Below are 21,796 nucleotides of genomic sequence, written 5' to 3' on the forward strand. Positions count from 1 at the left end.
TGTAACTTCCAAGTTAATTTACGGTCAAGAATCATCCCTAAGTATTTAATTGAAGAACAGAAATTATATTTCCGACTGTTCACTGTTAACATCAGCATATTGTATTATATTAAGACTGTTATTTACTAGGGAGACATTTTGCAAATCAGATGTATATAGATTAAATAATAAAGGGCTGAAAACTGACTCTTGTGGAAGTCCTAGGTTGTTATATCGAGGACCTATAAGTTTATTGTTATTTGATATCAAATAAATTTTTCTGCAGGTGTAAAAGTTGATAATGGTTTTCACTAATTCACACTTTTTTCCATAAGGATGTCCAGACAAACGTTATTATAAGCACCTTGTATGTCCAAACATATTGTGGGTAGGTATGTATTATTGGAAAATGTATCCTGAATGTCCGTTACTAATGTAGCAAGAGCATCTGTAGTACCACATCCTTTTTTGTATCCAAATTGAAGGTCTGGAAGTAATTTCTTCTTATCTAAGTACCATTCCAGTCTATGTTTGATCATTCGTTCTAATGTTTTTAGTAAACAAGACATCAGGGAAATGGGTCTGTATGACTCAGATAAATTGGGATTTTTTCCTGGTTTGAGAATAGGAATAATAATTACATCTTTAAATGCATGAATAACTGAATTATTGATAATAATGTCATTGAATATATCCAATAAAAATAGTTTAGCAATTTTTGGAAGAAACTGAATCATAGGATATTTAATATTATCCAATCCTGGACTTGAATTATTTCTGTTTTTGAGTGCATACTCTAATTCGGTAATATTTAATGGTTCTAGTAAAAATTCCTTTTCATTATTTGTAGAATGTATTGTAATTTCCCGTGGTATAACAGATGGTGGTGTTATTTGACACCTAAAAAGTCTCTAGGCATTTCAAGTAATTTTCAAAATTCGAATTATGTTAATATATTGGGAGAGACGGTCCTGCAAGTGACACAGTAGTTTCGTTGATTTTCACTTCGTAATAAACTTCAAATAATTGGGGAATTACAAGTTAGACAATTCAACAAAGTTCAAAAATAAGAGTTAAAAGTTAAGTGCATACAGGTGATAGTAGTAAATAAAAGAAATACCATCAGACAAGTAAGATATAACCATTTTAAATAATTTTAACAAGTTTTGAGCAAATAAATAATTGTGTGAAAGATTAAAAAAACTGGTTTTGGCGAATGTTTTAAGTCAGAGGGGTCGACCTGCTTAGGCATTTCTACGCGTTTTTTGGTTTCTTGCCTTAGAATAAATTAGTTTAAAGTTACGATTAGAATTAAATTAAATTAAAATAATAAAATTAATTGCTATTGTAATAAAAAAGTTTAATTAATATAGGAAAATACTGTATTAGTGTATATTAATATAGAAAATATATATTAATATAGAAGGTAACAAAATCGAATGAACAGCAAAAGAAATAAACCAGAACACGATAACTCATCCGACGTGGAGGAAGCCTTCAAAAGAATCAAAGATACGTTAAGAACACCTCCAAAGGATAACATAAAAAATCGCGAAATGAAAGAACTAAAGAAACTACTAGAAGAAATAAATAAAGAGATTAAAACGGAAATAAAAGAGCTGAAAACAGAAATGAAGGAAGAAAATAAGGAGATCAGAAGATATATAAATGAAGTTAAAGAAGAGATAAAACTAAATCATGAAGAAATAAAAATCATAAAGCTGGAAATAGAAAGGGTGAAGGAAGAATGGACAAAAGAGAAAGAAGAACTGAAAAGAGAAAACGAACTAACCAAAACCGATAACAAAAAGATAACGGAAGAATTAAATGATCTAAAACACTCATTGGAAAGATTAGATACAGAAAACAGAAAGAAGAATATAATCATTAGTGGAGCAATAATAGACAATGAAGACCAAAAAACATTGAAAGAAGGAATGACTACTATGTTAGAAAATCATCTTAAAGTCAAAACTAATATTAAAAGAGCACAAAAAATAGGCACAAAACATGCTTAATTGAACTAGAAAGCGAAGAAGAAAAAACAACAATCTTAAGAAACAAATACAAACTTAAGAATGTGAAGACCAAAAAAATATTGATTACAGAGGACCTCACAAAAGGAGAGAGAGAGAGAGAAAATGAAAGCTTTAAGAGATGAAGCAAGAGAAATGAGGGAAAATGGAAAAATGGTCAAAATAGGATACAATAAAATTACAGTAGATGGCAAGGAATGGAGATAGTGCTATAAAGAAGAAAAAGTAGTGGAAATAGAGAGTTCAAAAAACTACCAGAGCAACATAAAAAGAACAAAGGAGAGGCCAAGCAACGAATAGAGAAAGAAGAATTACAAAATAAACCAGACAATGATGATAAATGTTTAGTTTTAAGTAGTAATAGAAATAGGATTAGAAATGTAAATGATAAGTATCATTTTGGCTTTACAACCCTGTGTGGGTCCTAGCCTCCCCAAGAATTTTTCTCCAGTCGTCCCTATCCATCGCCTTCCTCCGCCAAGCACGTATTTCCATATTTCTCATGTCTTCATCGATGTTATCTAGGAATCTTGTTCTGGGTCTTCCTCTTCTTCTTTGACCAATAGGTCTATCAAGGAGCGTTTTTCTAGCTGGGTCGGTTTGCTCCATCCGCATAACATGGCCTACCCACCTTAGACGTCCTATCTTTATGTGTTTTACGATATCTGGTTCCTGGTATATCCTATAGAGTTCGAAGTTGTATCGTCTTCTCCAGACACCATTTTCATTTACCGCTCCATAGATGCGCCTTAGTATTTTTCTTTCGAAACATCCTAACATGTTTTCATTACTTTTTGTTAAAGTCCAGGTTTCTGAACCATATGTTAGGACTGGGCGTATTATTGTTTTGTAGAGTTTTACTTTTGTATTTCTTGATATAACTGTAGATTTAAAAAGGAGATTAAGCCCAAAATAGCATCTATTAGCCGTGCAAATTCTGCGGTTTATCTCTGCGGTAGTGTCATTTTCAGTATTGACGAGCGTTCCCAGGTATACAAATTCGTTAACTAAAAATAGAAATAGGATTAGAAATGTAAATGATAAGTATGCCATTAGGAAATATGACTTGTGATAGGAATATGGGTATTAAGCATACTAACAGTAGTGATAATATTATAGTTAGGGGGAATATCAAAAATGGGCATAGCATTAGTAATGAAGGTAGGGAAAAATTAAATATTAGTATTAAAAATCAAAACGGTAATAAAATAAATAACGGATATAATGTTAATACAAAAACCACGGAGCATGAAATCAACGTTAACACCAATAATGGAGAAGAAGAATACAGTAATAAGGAAATACATCTTAACAAGACAAATCATATAGGAATAGCGATATGGAATGTGACATCTCTGACCGGTAAGGAAATAGAAGCTACGAAAGAAATGGAAAAAATGAAGGTACAAATAATGGGAATAAGCGAGACAAAAAATATAGGGAAAGGACACATCAATATCAATGAGAAATATAGTCTATATTATTCTGGAGTACCACAGGGTCACAGAGCAAAAGAAAGAGTCGGTATAATAGTGAATAAAAGAATAGAATCAAGAATAACAAACTACGAAGCAGTATCATCTAGAATAATCACAGCCCAAATAGAACTAAAAGACAAGATAGGAATAATACAAATATACGGACCAACAGAAGGCAATGAAGAGGAGATAATGATAGAATTATACAACGAACTCCAAGACGCATTAGACAAATTAAGAGAGACAAGAGAAAAAATAATAATCTTGGCGATTGGAATTCAAGAGTAGGTAAGGATATTAACAGGGGATTAGGATGCATTGGACAATATGGGGAAAAAACATTAAATAGAAATGGAATTAAAATGCTGGAATTCTGCCAAACCAATGACCTGATAATTGGAAACACATTCAGTGAACAAACCATTAACGACAAATATAAATTTGTGGCTGAAGAAAGAAATCGACTATATAGTCTATACGAGAAACCTAGAACAAAATATAAAAAATATCTTTACGGAAAAGGAACCCGAACTATCTACACAACACAGGATGGTCACTGCAAAACTGGAGGATGAAAAAATGGAGGAAGTGGAAAGAAAAGAGTACAAGAAAGTAAATGTAAACAAACTAAAGATAAAAAGTGTGCGAGAATTTTACACGGAGGAAACTAACAAAAGACTGAGACAAATAGAGTGCCAAAAAGAAACATGGACAATGAAAGAAAAATGGAATACATACAGTGAAGTATTAAAGACAACAGCAACTGAAGTGTGTGGAATCAAAAAATATAATAAACAGTTGAAAAGGACAAGATGGTGGAATAAAGAAGTGAAGACAGATATAAAAAAGAAGAAAATAGCATGGAAAAAATACATCGAAACAGGATTAGAAGAGGATAAAAAAAATACTATATTCAGAGACGATTGGCAAAAAAGACAGTCACACAAGCAAAAGCAAAAACATGGAAAGAATTTGGAGAAGAAATTCAGGAAGAATATATACCAAATAATAGAAACTTTTGGACGACAGTACGATACATAAGGCAGGGAAAACGAAAGGAAATAAACGCAGTAAGAGATACTTCAAACCAAATACAAATAAGCCCAGAAAAAATAGCTAGGGTATGGAAAGAATATTATGAGAAAAAATTTGATACCGAAGTGATAAAGGAAGACAATATAATCAATGAAGGCGAAGAAAACACAGAGCCAGAGCAAATGAGTAGAGAAGAAGTAATAGAAGGATTATCAAATATAAAAATAGGCAAGGCAGGTGGAGATGATGAAATTGAACCGGAAATGGTAAAATACATGGGAGAAGAAGGAATAAACTGCCCATGGAAAATATATAAAGAGGCGTGGGAAAAACATACAATCCCTAAAGACTGGCAAAACAATATAATCGTGCCAATATACAAAAAAGGAGAACATGTGAACTGCGACAACTATAGAGCAATATGTCTGTCATCGGTATGCTTTAAAATATATACGAAAATAATAGAGAAGAGACTGAGACAAGAATTAGAAATGGTATTGGGAGAAGAACAAACGGCATTTAGACCGGGAAGACAGACAAATGACAACATATATATCATTAGAAACCTAATAGAAAGAAGCATAGATACGGGGGGGGGAACTAGTATTAGCATTCATAGACTTAAGTGCAGCATTTTACACGATAGAAAGACATATTATAGGGAAATGCTTGAGGAAAATAAACGTACCTAATGCATTGATTAAAATTATAGAAAGTACTTACAAAGAGGTAAAAGGAAGGGTACAAATAACAGAGGAAAAATCGGAAGTATTTAATTGGAAGAGAGGTATTAAACAAGGAGATAGTCTCAGCCCTTTGCTATTCATAATAGTAATGACCGAATTGATAAGAAACACTAGAGTCAGAACTAATCAACTACAGACAATAATAGGTTACCGCAGATTACAACCGGTAACAATAGAGTCCTTAATGTATGCAGACGACATAGTACTGTAACACTGCCGTGCTACAATGATATATACAAGCCAGAATCGCTCACTGTCGAAGAGAATTGGGCGGGGTTTTCTTAAACATATAGAAACTATATCGTATCATAAATTCAAGCACAATTAGATAATATGAAATTATAATTTATTATTGGACGCCACCCCTGGTTTATCCTCGAAGGGGAAAAGCAAAAAAAAAATTAGGATTTATTGAAAGTTTACAAGAAAACTATTCTTTATTATTTCTTAGTAATGAACAAAAAGAAAACATTAAAAGTTACGTCATCCCAAAGGGATTCCAAAATATTATTTTATGTTAACATTATCATAAACAAAAAATCTTTGTATCGTATTAAATTAAGAATTGGTTATAAAGAAAATGAATGTATATATATATATATTAACCCCAAATTTCGAAATTTGTTTACATTGAAAATAATATAGTTATTTATCAACTAGGAACAATGAAGAAAATAAACCTTTAAATTAAATTAGAACACTTCACTATATTTTCATTTTTTTGAGTTCATAATCATTTCTGTTGTCTTGAAAGTAGGTATATTAAAAATTGGTACAACCTTAATCTGCTCTGTTTCTCTTCTTATTTAATCAGTCACCAAATAAACCATTGATTCAGCTACGTACTATATCAAATCACCACCATCCTAGATAAGAGGGGTTAGGGATTCCATAAAAAGATACTGCTACTGGGCATTCCATGATCTGGAATAACTCCATAGCAATACTATCTTGCGACGAGTATTAGAAATAAAATATCAGCATTATAGCCTCTCCAATAAGGGTCTAAAAAAATAAATATCTATCTGAAATATGAACAAGAAAAGGATTGCTTAGCTCACCTCTGAAATTGAGAGAAAAGAGCAAAGCGCTATCATGGCGCCTGATTCTGGAAATTGGGCGTGAGTGACAAGTTGAAAAATATGCTCATCTACCGGATATATTTGGGAATTACAGAAGAATCCTTGTGTCGGCTACAGGTAGGTACTTGACAGATAGATGGGGTTAGAAGTTTTACCTATTTAAAAAAAATTATTGAAATTTATAATGATTTTCTTTTAAATCTTTTGAAACGGTTACACAGCCCTCCCCACGATTTCAACTGGGTACCAGCGTGGAATCGGACTAGGCATGGTGGCACACCATACTAACCTTTTCAAAAGTGGAAATAGATATACGGAGAGGTAAGACAAACAGAAAGGACAAATGTAGCTACAATCTGGACTCACAGAATCCTTATTTCACAACTCACGTGGGAACAACTCAAAGATTTCAGAACAAAGCGAAACAGAACGCATAGAATATTTATGACTCAACTATAAAAATGTAAACAAAAAAAAATTGCATTCTCACTCTCAAAATGCATAGGGTATTTCACCTATAACCAATATCATGAACAAAGAGGAATAAAACAAAACATATCTACAAATCATTATTTGAGACCAAATGCTCGCATTTAATCGAAATAATATAATTAAGATATTACCATTTGAAATTTCATAAGTAATATAAAGCAAAACATACTAGTGTTGTCACCAAGATACAAAACAGATAATTTACTGCGTAGTCGTTATGAGACCTAACACAATAAAACACAAAAAAAATAATGTTATCGTTTGCTCGGAAGCGTAGAGTCTTTCATCTATGACTTAATCCACGAATAACATAAGAATAATAATACAATCGTATCATTAACGCCATAAAATACAAAATACAAATGCGTCATCGTTTGTTCGGAAGCATAGAGTCTTTCATCTATGACTTAATCCACGAATAACATAAGGTAATAACGCAGCGCGTCATTATAGACACATTTAGAAATACGCAAAGAAAAGGAAAGAGTTGCTAATAGTTCAAAATTGGGTACATTAAAGTTCTACAAAGACAAGCCTTAATAAGTTTACTGGGAAAGGTAGACATCAGAATTTCTGTAAGACACATCTATATTTAGAAACAAAAAAAAAGCTGATGTTTAGTTATTAGTATGACAACTAGAATTTGTGATAACTAACGTGTATCATCCGCCTATAATAGGGACAACATCGGTAGGTCAACTTCGGGTAGGGTCTAAATAATTCTAGATTACATAACTAAACAAGTATTGGAGAACTAAAAAAGTTTCCTGACACGGGAGGCTGTTATTCTAGATTTATTACTGAAATACAATTATTTATGGCTTATCGTTCCGACGAGTCAACTAGCGGGAATCCGCTTACTTCATCCCTAGCCTTCCTCAGTGTCTGTCCATTCAGAATATAGGATGTTAGACAGCAATAATCTTTTCAAACATTATTTTGGGGGGTTTCGAATAGAGAGTCGAAATTCGAAGGTCTGCACACTAAGAGTAAAACTTAGGCAAATGAACAGATACTATAATGAACTATCATTGGTAACTAGACAGAGGAATCTTGATATCTTTGGTATAGATACCAAAAAAAATTACTTGGATTTATAAGTCCGTAAAATAAGATAAACTGAATTTTGTATCCACTTGAAGACAACTAAAGGTATGTACAATTCTTTGTAATATAAACTACAATAAGCATAAAAATATCACATTCTACTAAGGCATTCTAAAAACAAAATGAGATTAAATTTTGCAAACACCCTTAAAACCAATATAGGTTCTTGGTCGGGGTAGCATAAACTCAAGTTCTCGATCAATACAAAATAGAGAGAAAATAATACCGAAGTAGAATAAGATAAGATAAAAATAATATCTATGGGTTTATGGCATACAAGCCACAATCGCTACACAAATAGTTCAGTCTAAAACTGTTGTTTTCAAAAGAAACAAAAAAAAATCGTAAGAGTCTTCCACGAAACAAAAACTTACGATAAGACTTAAAAGCAACGGAAGAATCATTACAATCTTCCAAAGAAATAGAAAAATATTACAGTCCATCGTCAATAATAAAAAATCGTGATGTTGGATGTAACACACCGCAACAATAAAAAAAGTTGAACAGTAAAACATTTTTGACACCTAATTGAATCCAATATGGTCGTCATACAAATCACAAAGAAATGTTTACCATTCTTTAGCAGAACTCTAACAGAGTCAAAATAATATAAACTTTTAATTCTCAGTGGGTCATTTACGATAGTACCAGAACTACTTCAATTGTTAAACAAAGGTGGTCTTAACGTCGACATAAAGATAAAAGATAAATTCACAATAGGCGGCAGCGGGTTGTTTCACCTCTGTTTATACAAAGAGTCACAATAGACAACAGCAAACTACTTCAACCTTCACTTGTACCACATCGTGAACACAAGATAATAAATGAAAGCTTTTGAACCTTAGCCAAAAGTCTCAAAGCAAAAAGATATATGTGGTCTAATAAACTATTAGAAGACCACAAAAATGTCAACGACAAAAAAAAAGAAAGCTGCTGAATATACCAGTAGTCTGACATCAACACAAATAACTCAAGATACAATAATACAGGTCACGTGCCTGTACGTCCTACAGGACATCTCGAGAAAAGAAAAAGGTAAAACCACAAATAACAATAAGTTCCAGTACCAAAAACATACTTCTACTACATCTGACCACACAAAGACATAAAATTAACATAACAGAAGGAGAATAACAATATTTCCGCTCTATATTCTCAACAAAGACGCCTTAGGCAGAGAGAAACGAAGTCATATCATTACTTCCTTATACATGCAAAACAAAAGAACCATGGACTGTAAAATATAGAAAGTATAAAATTTTCTTTTCAAAGTACGAAAAAGTTAAACTATGAAAAAATAAATTTTTAAAATAAACGAAAGACAAATTAAAAAGAAAATTTAACAGATGACAGACTAAACATATTAAAAACATCCTAAGTTAAAGAGCTCAACTTCATATCCTCGCAAAAAAATATTTCGCGTAAGTAGTCTGCAAAAATCCAGATAACACATTTTAAAATTAGGTAGGTCGGGACAGCCTGTATATAGATATAATTCCCAGCTGTTTGCTGCAAATTAAACCATAAATCAATGTTAAGAAATAGAATTCGCTTAATTGATTTTTCAAATAACAACCGCTAAGAGCCATTTCGTTTATTTAAAACAAACACATTGAGGAATATAATTATTATGGTTCTATAAACAAATACTGAACTGCAAAGAAAAAGAATTGAGGACTATACAAATTGTTGAGACATATTAGCCGGAATAATTTCAAGGTTTCACTCAATCTAAACACTAAAAAAGAACGACGAAATATTATATTACTTACAAACGCTTCTAAGAAAAGGCCAGCGTTTAGATACCAAATCAATTATTTCATGAACGTAAACAAAATTTCTAACATGGAATGTTTATTTTAGATAGACGAGTCTGGAACTAAACAACTATATCATTCCAAATACGTTTGAAGTATTTCACAAAATTAAAAATACGACGAGAATATTTCTACGCAATTTTACGAAGATAAAAATGTCGCAAATCTAAAACATGCCACACGTCGGGGCGCCAGTGCTACAATGATATATACAAGCCAGAATCGCTCACTGTCGAAGAGAATTGGGCGGGGTTTTCTTAAACATATAGAAACTATATCGTATCATAAATTCAAGCACAATTAGATAATATGAAATTATAATTTATTATTGGACGCCACCCCCGGTTTATCCTCGAAGGGGAAGAGCAAAAAAAAATTAAGATTTATTGAAAGTTTACAAGAAAACTATTCTTTATTATTTCTTAGTAATGAACAAAAAGAAAACATTAAAAGTTACGTCATCCCAAAGGGATTCCAAAATATTATTTTATGTTAACATTATCATAAACAAAAAATCTTTGTATCGTATTAAATTAAGAATTGGTTATAAAGAAAATGAATGTATATATATATATATATATATATATATATATATATATATATATATATATATATATATATATATATATTAACCCCAAATTTCGAAATTTGTTTACATTGAAAATAATATAGTTATTTATCAACTAGGAACAATAAAGAAAATAAACCTTTAAATTAAATTAGAACACTTCACTATATTTTCATTTTTTTGAGTTCATAATCATTTCTGTTGTCTTGAAAGTAGGTATAATAAAAATTGGTACAACCTTAATCTGCTCTGTTTCTCTTCTTATTTAATCAGTCACCAAATAAACCATTGATTCAGCTACGTACTATATCAAATCACCACCATCCTAGATAAGAGGGGTTAGGGATTCCATAAAAAGATACTGCTACTGGGCATTCCATGATCTGGAATAACTTCATAGCAATACTATCTTGCGACGAGTATTAGAAATATAATATCAGCAATATAGCCTCTCCAATAAGGGTCTAAAAAAATAAATATCTATCTGAAATATGAACAAGAAAAAGATTGCTTAGCTCACCTCTGAAATTGAGACCCACTTTGGAAACACGTCTTAACGGTTGGACGGTCTTAACAGAAAAGAGCGAAGCGCTATCATGGCGCCTGATTCTGGAAATTGGGCGTGAGTGACAAGTTGAAAAATATGCTCATCTACCGGATATATTTGGGAATTACAGAAGAATCCTTGAGTCGGCTACAGGTAGGTACTTGACAGATAGATGGGGTTAGAAGTTTTACCTATTTAAAAAAAAATTATTGAAATTTATAATGATTTTCTTTTAAATCTTTTGAAACGGTTACAGTACTAATAGCAGATTCCGAGAATAAAATGCAGAAACTAATGGATATATGGGTAGAACAAATAGAACAACTTAAAATGGAGATAAACGAGGAAAAAAGTAAGATAATGATAATCAGCGGCAAAGGAGATAAGGAAGATAATCAAATAAAGATAAAATGTAAAAACTGAGAATTGGAAATAGTAACAACTTACGAATACCTGGAAAGTATAATAACTAATGACGGAAAAATAGACTGGGAAATAACAAATAGAGCAAAGAAATCAAACAAGTTATATTATGCCTTAGCCCCAATAATGGGAAAAAGAGAACTTGCACGAGAAACAAGAATAAAAATATATAACACAATAGTGATACCGACTGTGCTCTATGCAAGTGAAAACTGGACAATTCTGGAAAAACATAAGAGCAGGATAAACGCAATAGAGATGAGACATCTAAGAAGACTAGTTGGAAAGACAAAATGGGATAGATTAAGCAACGAGACTATTAGGAGAATGGCCAACCAGGAACCGATAATGAACAAAATAGCAAAGAGACAAATGAACTGGTATGGGCATCTGATGCAATCCAATAAAATAACAAGAAAAATTTATGAAGCAAAAACATCGGAAACAGAAAAAGAGCCAGACCAAGTAAAAACTGGATACAGCAAGTAGTAGAGGCAGGAAAACTTAAACAAAAATCACTCGAGGAATTGAAAATATTGGCAGGAAACAGAAAAGAATGGAAGAGGTGGGTAAATGGAAATTAAAATAGCTAGCCCAAATCCGACACCCTGATAGGGTAAAAGGAAGGGGAGAAAGAAAGAAAGAAAGTTAATATATTGAAAGGGATTCTTGCCTCTTACTGATGACTCTGTCGCAGTCTCTATTCCACCAAGGGGGAAGGTTTCGAATTTTGTTTTTAAAAGGTTTATACTGTGGAATTAAAATTTCTTCTACCTGGTTGATCCCATCTATTAAGAAACTGTATTTTTCTGATATATTTTCCATTTGGTACTGTTTATCAAAAAATTGTTCAACAGAAGATGCATATAAATACCAATTGGCCTTTTTTATGTTCCATTTGCTTAGGATTAATCTTTTCAATTTTATTCTTGCAATTCATTTCCATGTTGATGATAAAATGGTTTGAGCCTAAAGTATCTGGATAGACAGACCAGATTATTTTACTAGTTAGTTCAGGCGAGGAGAAAGTTACATCGATGGCTGAAATATTTTGATCAGGTCGGGTAAGAATATCTGGTTGGACGTTATTCATTACTATATAACCCAAATCATCTGCAGCTGTTATAAGATGTTTTCCAACTACGTCATTACAATTCTATCCCCAGATTGTATGATGAGCGTTGAAGTCTCAACCTATAATTGCTGGTTTACTTACTTCTGAGAAAATATTCGTCCAATCATATACTGTGCTTTTACTTTTAGGCGATCTGTATATAGATAATATGCTTAATTCACTTCTTCTACAGTTTTCTTACCTACATACTCTGTTGTTGATTCTTTTTGAATCTTACGCTTTGTTCTTTATATACTTAAAACTTTAGACGTACATTCAATATTCTCCATTAAATAATTAACATCGTACCGAGTATCTACGTCCCTAACTAACCCTTTCACTTCCAACAAGTGATTTGGTATATATGCTCTTAAATTATGTTCTTTTAATGACTTATTATTAACTAATTCATTAGCATCTAAATGAGAATTTACTAGAATCTTTATTCGATTTCGACCAATACTCTTAATTTCTTTTATATTACTAAGTTTTAATATCTTAAACAGTATATTATGTCCTACAGTCATGAGATGCAGCCTACCTAAGTTTTCTTCTCCAGTTTTTTCAAGATATACCCAAATATTATTTAAATTGTACTTATCTGATAGCAAATTAAAATGTTTTATCTCCATTGTCGTGGGCTGCAAACCATTTTTTTCCTGAGCTGTTTCATCATCAATTACCAATGCGCTGTTCTCACTAATCACATCCATATCAATTTCTTTCGTCGAAGAGGACGTCTTTAGATTTTTACCAATCCCCAATGGGGATTGCATTTATTTAAAAACACACAATATATGTATATATAAAAATACTCCACAACACAAGTAAAAAACTGGAAACTAATTAGCAAGGAAAACGATTAGTACGAATGTCCTTATCGTTTGAAGGTAAAATCGAGACTCAAGATATTCTTAAATAGGCTCATTTTCGAATGATATTCCATAATAAACCCCATCAAAAAATAGGGAGTAAAAAACTGTGGGCCTGAAACGAGACGAAACGAACATAAAAACAAACTATATGAAGTGCACTTTGAATATTTTGAACGCAATATATTCAGAAAGATATTTAAATCAACTCGTTGTACCGATGCGATGGTAGGCAGTAAAGTAAATTAAATCTCGAGCTAAAGAGATTGTTGCAGAAAGCGATATTTGTGAATAGAAAAAAAAATAAATAAAATTGGGTCATGCAGCAAAGAATAAACTAGCTTGGTCATTTATAAAAAATACCGAACAATTGAGCTGTAAAAGTTAAAAGATAAAAATTCCAAGGAAAAAGAATAAAAGGAACGCCCTGTTAAATATGGATATAAAGCCAGGAACACCGAGCAGTGGGGAAGGAATGTAGCCGATAGGGCAGAATATAGATAATAGAACAAGAAGTACATTATATGGGACTTTGATAGCTTTATATTTAGTTGTATATAGAATGAATAATTGGCGTTAAGATAAATATTTTTACATAAGAAAAACACTCTTTTACATAGCTTTTATTTTATGTAACCTTAGTTTAATATTTGATATCACTGTACTGATTATTGCTACCCACGACAAAATCGTTGAGTAAGCTTTGACAAACTGCCAACATGAAACAATCCAAACTGTTGTAACCAAGTCGTAGAAAAATTCAGTGATTATAATATATATAACTGTAAATACTATTATTGGAATATGAATCATAATTAGGCATAGCTATTTAGTATATAAATATTTCGCTTCTTGGTCGTTCCGTTAGTTCAGTGTAAAATGTAACATCGAACACAAATCTTCGGCAGTCTCATTCCTTTTAGAGCTGATATTTTAAGGGCAAATATGATTGTCCTTATTTATTCCTGAATTTTATTTAACTCATTTTTTATTAATTGCAAATTTTAAAAATTTTTGAGTTTTGGGAATTTCGTACAATTCATAATTAGTCCTTTTTTATAATAAATTATGCTTTAATTTGTCCAATTCTGTTTCTATTATCGATTTTAAGCCCAGGTGACAACGGCGAAAGTTATTGTGTTTTATTGTACTATTCTTTTTTTTTATTATTATTTAAAGGCAGCCGCATCAACCATATTGGTTATTAGCGGATGAATTTAATACAAACAATAATGATTACAAATAACAAATAAATAACATACTTATATGTGGTTCAATATGTTACAGTCTCTTAAAAATTTCACAATATTTTCACTGGTACACTCACTAAAAATGTCCCTTATAACTGATGGGATTTTATTAGTTATAGTTTGGCCGCTGAAAAGATGGAATGATCACGTGAATGGCACGCACTCTTAAATATTCCTCTCTCTATGTTATCACTTTTCCCACGTTTACACCGCTCAACAAAAACGAACTAAAACTCGCTATAATATATACCTTTTTTTACAGGTTATTGATTTACATGCTTTGGGATACATGGGATGCTTTTTTATAGGTGTTCATTATTACACCTTTTTCCTCAACAGTTAAATGTCTTTTTTTGATCTTTTTGTTGGAGGTGAAAGAGTGTTTACATCCATATTTAATAAACGTAAGACACATTTAATAAAATCGTTAATAAACCTAACTCACACAATAATTAATACAAATTAATATACTCACGCGTGAACTCTACAAACAATTTTTAGAAGTGCCAACAAAATTCACCAGACAGCGGAAGTTAAACACAAATAATGACAGTGTAAACAGTTTCTCAGAAGGTCTAGTTTTGACCGCCTCTCGATGCTTGCAATGAGTGATGATGCGACCTTGGATTCCATCTTTTAAACGGCCAGATTATAGTCTTTCAGCACTATATTTGGGACACTCCGTTAATACGTGTTTCACTGTTAACGGCACGTCACATCTCGTACATTTTGGTTGAGGTTCCTTCTTCATGAGGTATTCATGGGTGAGTTTGCTGTGTCCTAATCGGAGCCTGGTTAATACAACCTGAAGGAAACGGCTAGGGGCGTTGTTAGTCCATCGTCCAAAATTTGGTTTAATTTCTTTTAACTTTGAGGATTTTTCTTCCCAACATTTAGTCCAATTACATATCAGCTTTTGTTTAAAGTACGGATTGAGATCTTTTGCTAATGGTTTTATTATTGGTCTGATATTTGGGGAATTTGCTATTTCCCGAGCATTTTTATCAGCTAGTTCGTTTCCTTTAATGCCTATATGTGATGGTACCCACACGAAGACTAATGTTTTGTTTTCCAGCTGCTGCATCTTGTTTTTAATTAATTTAGCTATCGGGTTGCAAGTGTACATTTTTGACAGTATATGAAGGGAATTGATTGAGTCAGTAATAATAAGGAATTTATCTGGTTTGACTGTTTGTATGTGAATTAGAGCTCTGTATATTGCATACAATTCTCCAGTTATCACAGTGGATTCTGTGGGCAATTTGAAACTTTTTATTATGTATCTTATAACAAATGATGATCCTACACCAGAAGTTGTTTTAGATGCATCTGTGTAAACTTGGGTATATTCAGGGAAAGAAGAAAGTATTCTATTATAATTGCTTATAAATATTTGTGGATTAGTTTCAGATTTATGATATGATGATAGTTCTAAATTTAAAGTAGGCAAAGGTATTAACCAAGGAGGTGGCGTGTTTACGTTTGCTGAATGTGTTGAGGGAAAGTTGAAAATTTCAATAGAGTTTAAAATGTTTTTGATCCTTAATTGAAATGGTAAATGTGTTCTTATATTGATATTTGATAACGATGGCTGAGTAAGAAAATGGTTGTCAGGTTGTAGTGATGAGTGTTTTGAAGCGTAAGATAGACTAAGTAATTTACGTCGTTCATGTAATGATGGCTCTCCAAGTTCCCACTCGAGGCTTGCAACAGGAGTTGTTCTATAAGCTCCAGAGATTATGCGTAATGCATTGTTGTGTATAATGTCTAAGATTTTTAAATTTGACTTCGACGCTGAAGAATATGCAATGCATCTGTAATCCAATTTTGATCGAATTAGGCTTCTATACAACAGTAATAATGTATCTCCGTCAGCACCCCATTGTTTGTTGGCTAAACATTTAAGAAGATTTATACCATTTTGACATGATATCGCCAATTGTTTAATATGTGGTTTCCAACTTAAAGTTTCGTCGAATGTTATGCCTAAATATTTTATCTTTGTACTTCGTTTTAAAAACATTATGTGCCGAATTTTAAGGCAGGTATGTTTGTGTGAATAGGCTTTTTGGAAAAAATAATATATTGTGTTTTGTCAGCTGAAAAATAGAATCCACTCCTATCAGACCACCTTTCGATTTTATTTAGTTCTTCTTGTAAAAGTTTGACCATCGAGTTAATATTTTTTCCTTTGATAAACATTATCATATCATCAGCATATAATCTAGCCTGTGCAGGTCTCTTAAGATTTTTTATAACATCATTCATTGCAATTAAAAAAATTGTAGGGCTAATTACAGATCCTTGTGGTGTTCCATTGTCTTGAGACTTAATACTAGAAATTTCTCCATTACTACGTACAGAAAATTTGCGTTCATGTAGAAAGTTATTCAAAAATGCCAACATGTTTCCTTGAATTCCCCAAGTCTGCAGCTTTGTTAATATTCTGTGTCGCCATGCTAAGTCAAATGCTTTGTGGATGTCAAAGTAAACAGCTACGCATTTCTGTTTGTTACAGAAGGCTTCATTAATTTGACTTTCTAAATGTAAAACATTATCTATAGTAGATCTCAAAGGACGAAATCCAGCTTGTTCCGGTATAAGTAAATTGTGATGTTCCAAATCCCACATAAGTCTATTATTTATTATTTTCTCTAGCAGTTTGCAAGTAGAACATGTAAGTGATATTGGCCTATATGATTCTGCCGCTGTAGCCGGTTTCTTAGGTTTTAGTATAGGGATGACAATAGCTTGTCTCCATAAGTCAGGAAATTTATGTTTACACCAGATTGTATTAAAAAGATTCAATAGGAAGTCTAAAGCTTCGTTAGGTAACTGTTTTAAAAATATTGCGGGTATGACATCTGGACCTGGTGATGTGTCTTTTAACATTTGGATCGTTTCTAATAGTTCTGTTTTATTAATTGGAGTATTTATATCATCGTTATTGGCTATAATTTCTATTGGATTTGCTTCTTCTTCTTCCCGATATCGTAAAAAAGTATTGCTGTAATTTTCATTTGTAGATTCTTGTCTGTATGTTTCAGCTAATTCTTCTACAATTTTCTTGTTTTCATTAATTATGTTTCCATTTCGTTTTAGGTATTTTATTCCATTTTGTGTACTAACGCCAGAAATCTTCTTAACTTTTTTCCATGCTGATGACATGTTTGTATTCCTGTTAATACTTTGAACGTATTTTTTTCAGGACTCTTTTTTAGATCTAGTATTAATTAATTTTGCATGTGCCCTTTTTTTCTTTAGCTCTATTAAGTTCTCATTGGTTTTATGTCTTTTGAAAGTATTTAAAGCTTTTTTACTTTGTTTTATTGCCAATTTACACTCTTCATTCCACCAGGGAACAACTTTGTTTTTTGTTATATACTTTGTTTTTCCCATTGCAATTGTGGCGGCTTCGGTGATTAAGTTATTAAACAATTTTAAAGTTAAGTTTATGTCTTCTTCAATTATAGGGATATTCGGTATTTCTTCAGTAATTTTTGTTTTAAAAATGTTCCAGTTGGCTTGCTTAATTTTCCACTTTTGCAAAGGATTGGTTTTTGTTGTGGGGTTGGAAATTTTTGTTACTATTATTGGATAATGATCACTTCCATATAAATCGTCTACGGTTTGCCATGTGTGATTTAGTAACGTCGATGGGTCAGAAATAGACAAGTCAATAGCTGAAAAATTTCCAGTAGCTGCGTCGAAACGAGTTTTAGCTCCGTCGTTCATTATTGTTAAATTCATGCTATTAATTACGTTTGCTAGTACCTTTCCATTTTTAGTTGTTTTTCTGGAACCCCATAGAAGATTATGGCTGTTAAAGTCCCCGAGAATTAATTTTGGTGATGGAATTTGCATAATTAAGTCGGAAAGTTCATTTCCTTGGATATTTTGGCTCGGGGGAATATAAACGTTACATATGTTCATTTTTTGATTAGTACCTATTGTTACTGTTACTGCTATTGCTTCTAAGTTTGTTTTAATTGTTATTATGTTTACTTGTAAATCGGTTTTAGCATATATCGCAACACCGCCACTAGCGTGATTTGTTTGTCTATTTTGGTAGTAAACATTATATGACCTCAAGCTATACGCATTGTTGCCTTTAAAATTAGTTTCTTGAAGACATATAATATCAGGTGAATATTTCTTAATAAGGACCTGAAATAAGGGTAGGCGGGTGTAAAAACTGTTTAAGTTCCACTGTAAAATATTATTATACATGAATTTATTTTTATTTAAATAATTAGTTTTGAGATATATCGCTGTCTACGTCAGATGAGCCAACATGTTCGAGCAGTTGTTTGGTTAATTTTTTACTTAGTCTAGTACATTTAATTTTCATATTTCGATCTTCAGCCTGGGTATGTATTTCATTTATCATTTCTATAAGAGATGGAATATGTAGGGTATAGTCTTTAGCAATGCTTAATGCATCATTACTACCGTGAGTGTTCTCTAACAGATCAGTGAATTGTTGACTATCGAGTGGGAACTTGGGATTGTGATTGTCAATAAAATTGGTTATCTTTTGGGGCAATTCTGGAAATTCTAATGAGGGTTTATCTTTCGACTTCAACTTTTTCTTTGGAACTTTTGGAACAGGTGTTGGAAAGTAAGATTTTGGTTCTGAGGAATTAGTAATATCTGGTGTATCTTCTGGGCTAGGTGTTGCAATTTCAGATAAATTTCGTTTGGAGGTCTTAGGTTTAGTTATCGGAATTGTTTGAAATTCATTAGAAGCGGGTATGTCAGGATTGGGCTCATTAAATGTAGGAGTAATTGGTGTTGGTTCACATATCATTTCAGGGTTAGTAGTATTTGATATAGACTCACCTACATTATTGCTGTGTAAGGAATGGTTTAGAGAGGAACTTTCTTGTTGTGATCTAGTATATGAAGAAGTTGAAGTTTGGAGTTGAAGGCCGGCACATTGAGATGCAAAATGTCCTGGTTGCTTGCACTTATAGCATAATGAATCTGTTGTAAGAAATATGCGATATTTTAAGTCATCATGATTAATTTCTAGTGTATCGGGAATTTGGAAACTATCTTCTGGAGGAGATATGTACACCTGCCTTCGAAAACTAAGTATGTGACTATACGCTGGATCGGTTGCTCCAATTCGTAAGAATGTAAGGGGTGACATTAGCTGTAATCCAATGATTTTTAACTCGGTTTCCAATAAATTATGTGGAATTGTGGGACTTACGTTGGATAGAACAAGTCTTTGTGACGGGGTAACTAGCTTTCGTACTGGTATTACTGTGTTATTAATCTTAATAGAATTATGTTCTTTTAAAAATTTGTCTACAGCTGATTTACTTGATAAGTATACACAAACACGGTTGTTTAAAATGGTTGAAAAAATTATGTTTTTTGGATCTACAAGTGGTCCCAGTTCTAATAAATAATCTTGTAATTTGAGGCCCTCTATTGCAGAAAAGATAATTGCCTGATCTTTGCTAGGAAAAGTTGTTGGTGAGTGAATCAATGCTGTGGAGTATTTTTTAGTGTTTGGTGAGTTCTCAGTCTCAATAATAACATTGCCGTTATTACTATTCATTTTGGTCGTTTTCGATTTTTCGGTTTCATCAATTCGGCTGAGTACGGATCTGTTTTATTTAAAAGTTGACGAGCAACCAGATTTTGATAATTGCTCTTTTTATTTTAACCAAATTGTTAGGTTAGTTTGGACAATAATTTATTCAGTTTATTATCATGCAATCAAACAAAATCAAAGTTTTCTTTACTCACGTATGATTTCCTGCACTTAAACAATCACTATAATTACTTTAGTAATAATTTTAACTTGTTAATTATCGGTTTTTACTATTAATATTTCAGAGCTGTTTGTGAAACCAGTTGCTGGTAGCACGATCAGGACAGGAATCGTCTGTACTATTCTTATTTACATAACTTTGTATTCTGCTAATGTATTTCTCGTCCAATTTTTCTGGTACATGTTAATACACCATTGAGGTTTTTCTATTCAATTATTATATACTATTTATTTTTGTTTTTTATTTTTTAATGACCTTATAAAATGTTTGTGTAATTCTTTTTTTAAATTGGCTAGTCCGTAGTAAATTTATTCTCCCACTTTTCATATTAAATTATCTAATTAGTTTTTGTTTACATTTTTTCATTTTTCTTGTATTTTTCTGTATTCCCTTCATATGGATTTATCATTTTGCCTTTGACCTTCTTTTTAAACCGTTTTGCGTTTTTAATTATGCTACTGTTTTTATAAATTAAATTCAATTAAAATTATTATAATTATTTTCAAAAACGACTATCCTATGAGACATTGCTTCTTCAATTTCTTCTCTTTGTTTTTAATGTACTCAGATCACCTCTTTCAAGGTTTTTTTGCTACCTAATTTCTTTTATTAGTTCTAGCTCATACTTTTTTTATTTTTGTTTATGGCCATCTTCTATTTAAATTTGTGTGATCTTCTTTTAATCTTACCCTGCATTGTTTTTAAAAGTGATCTCGTTAATACCACATCAATTTGGTTTAATATTATGTATATTTTTGTGTGTGTTGGAAGTTCTAAAATTTTATTTTACGTCCAATGGCAAAATGAATAATATTTTTCCATTTTTGGTAGTTGTTTTGTATTAGGTGTATTTTCTACTGTCGATTAGCCACAATAGCCCTCTTAGGTCGAGTGTAAGGGAGGTTAAACGCCTACTCATATTGAAGCTAATCTACCTTACATACGTTTATATAATTTTTCATATTTCTTCTTTACTTCTAGTTTAAACTTTAAAACTACTGTTGGGTTAAATTTGGAAGTATTTCCACCATTGCATGTGATAGAACTTATTTTTTTCAACCTCATCCCCATTTATTGTTAGTTTAAAGGTCACAGGTTTTAAACGGGAATTTTTTAAAGGTTTTAAAATGGAATAATACTTTTTTCTATCTTTTCACTTAAATATTTTACTTTATTTGTTGCTTTGTTTAAATATTGATTTTATTTGGGTGTAATTATTTGCCTATATTTAAAAATTTACTTTTCTCAGTTCCATGTATGTCCAAAGTGTTTCCTACCAAAAATTGTTAATGTTTTTCATCACAATTATTACTTTCATTAGTTTTACTTTTCAACGCAACCTTTTTAAGAGTCCTTTGCTTTCCATTTTTCTTTCTCTTCTTTATAAATTTATTGTATTATGTTCAAATTTGTCGTTTTCATTAATGAACATTTTTTCTTTTTTTTTATATAAACTATGCT

At 31.8% G+C, this 21,796-nt stretch overlaps 1 protein-coding gene across 1 annotated transcript; it reads right to left on the bottom strand.

Moving 5' to 3' along the window:
* Positions 1-290: 290 nt before the first annotated feature.
* Positions 291-17,177, bottom strand: LOC140452649 (uncharacterized). The gene is made up of 3 exons (XM_072546969.1): positions 16,845-17,177; positions 12,734-12,921; positions 291-879 (listed from the first exon to the last, which is right to left on the bottom strand). The coding sequence occupies exons 1-3, from the start codon at positions 17,175-17,177 to the stop codon at positions 291-293; spliced, it is 1,110 nt and encodes a 369-aa protein (XP_072403070.1).
* Positions 17,178-21,796: the final 4,619 nt, after the last annotated feature.

Source organism: Diabrotica undecimpunctata, chromosome 11 (assembly GCF_040954645.1).
Source record: "Diabrotica undecimpunctata isolate CICGRU chromosome 11, icDiaUnde3, whole genome shotgun sequence".
Lineage (NCBI taxonomy): Eukaryota > Metazoa > Arthropoda > Insecta > Coleoptera > Chrysomelidae > Diabrotica > Diabrotica undecimpunctata.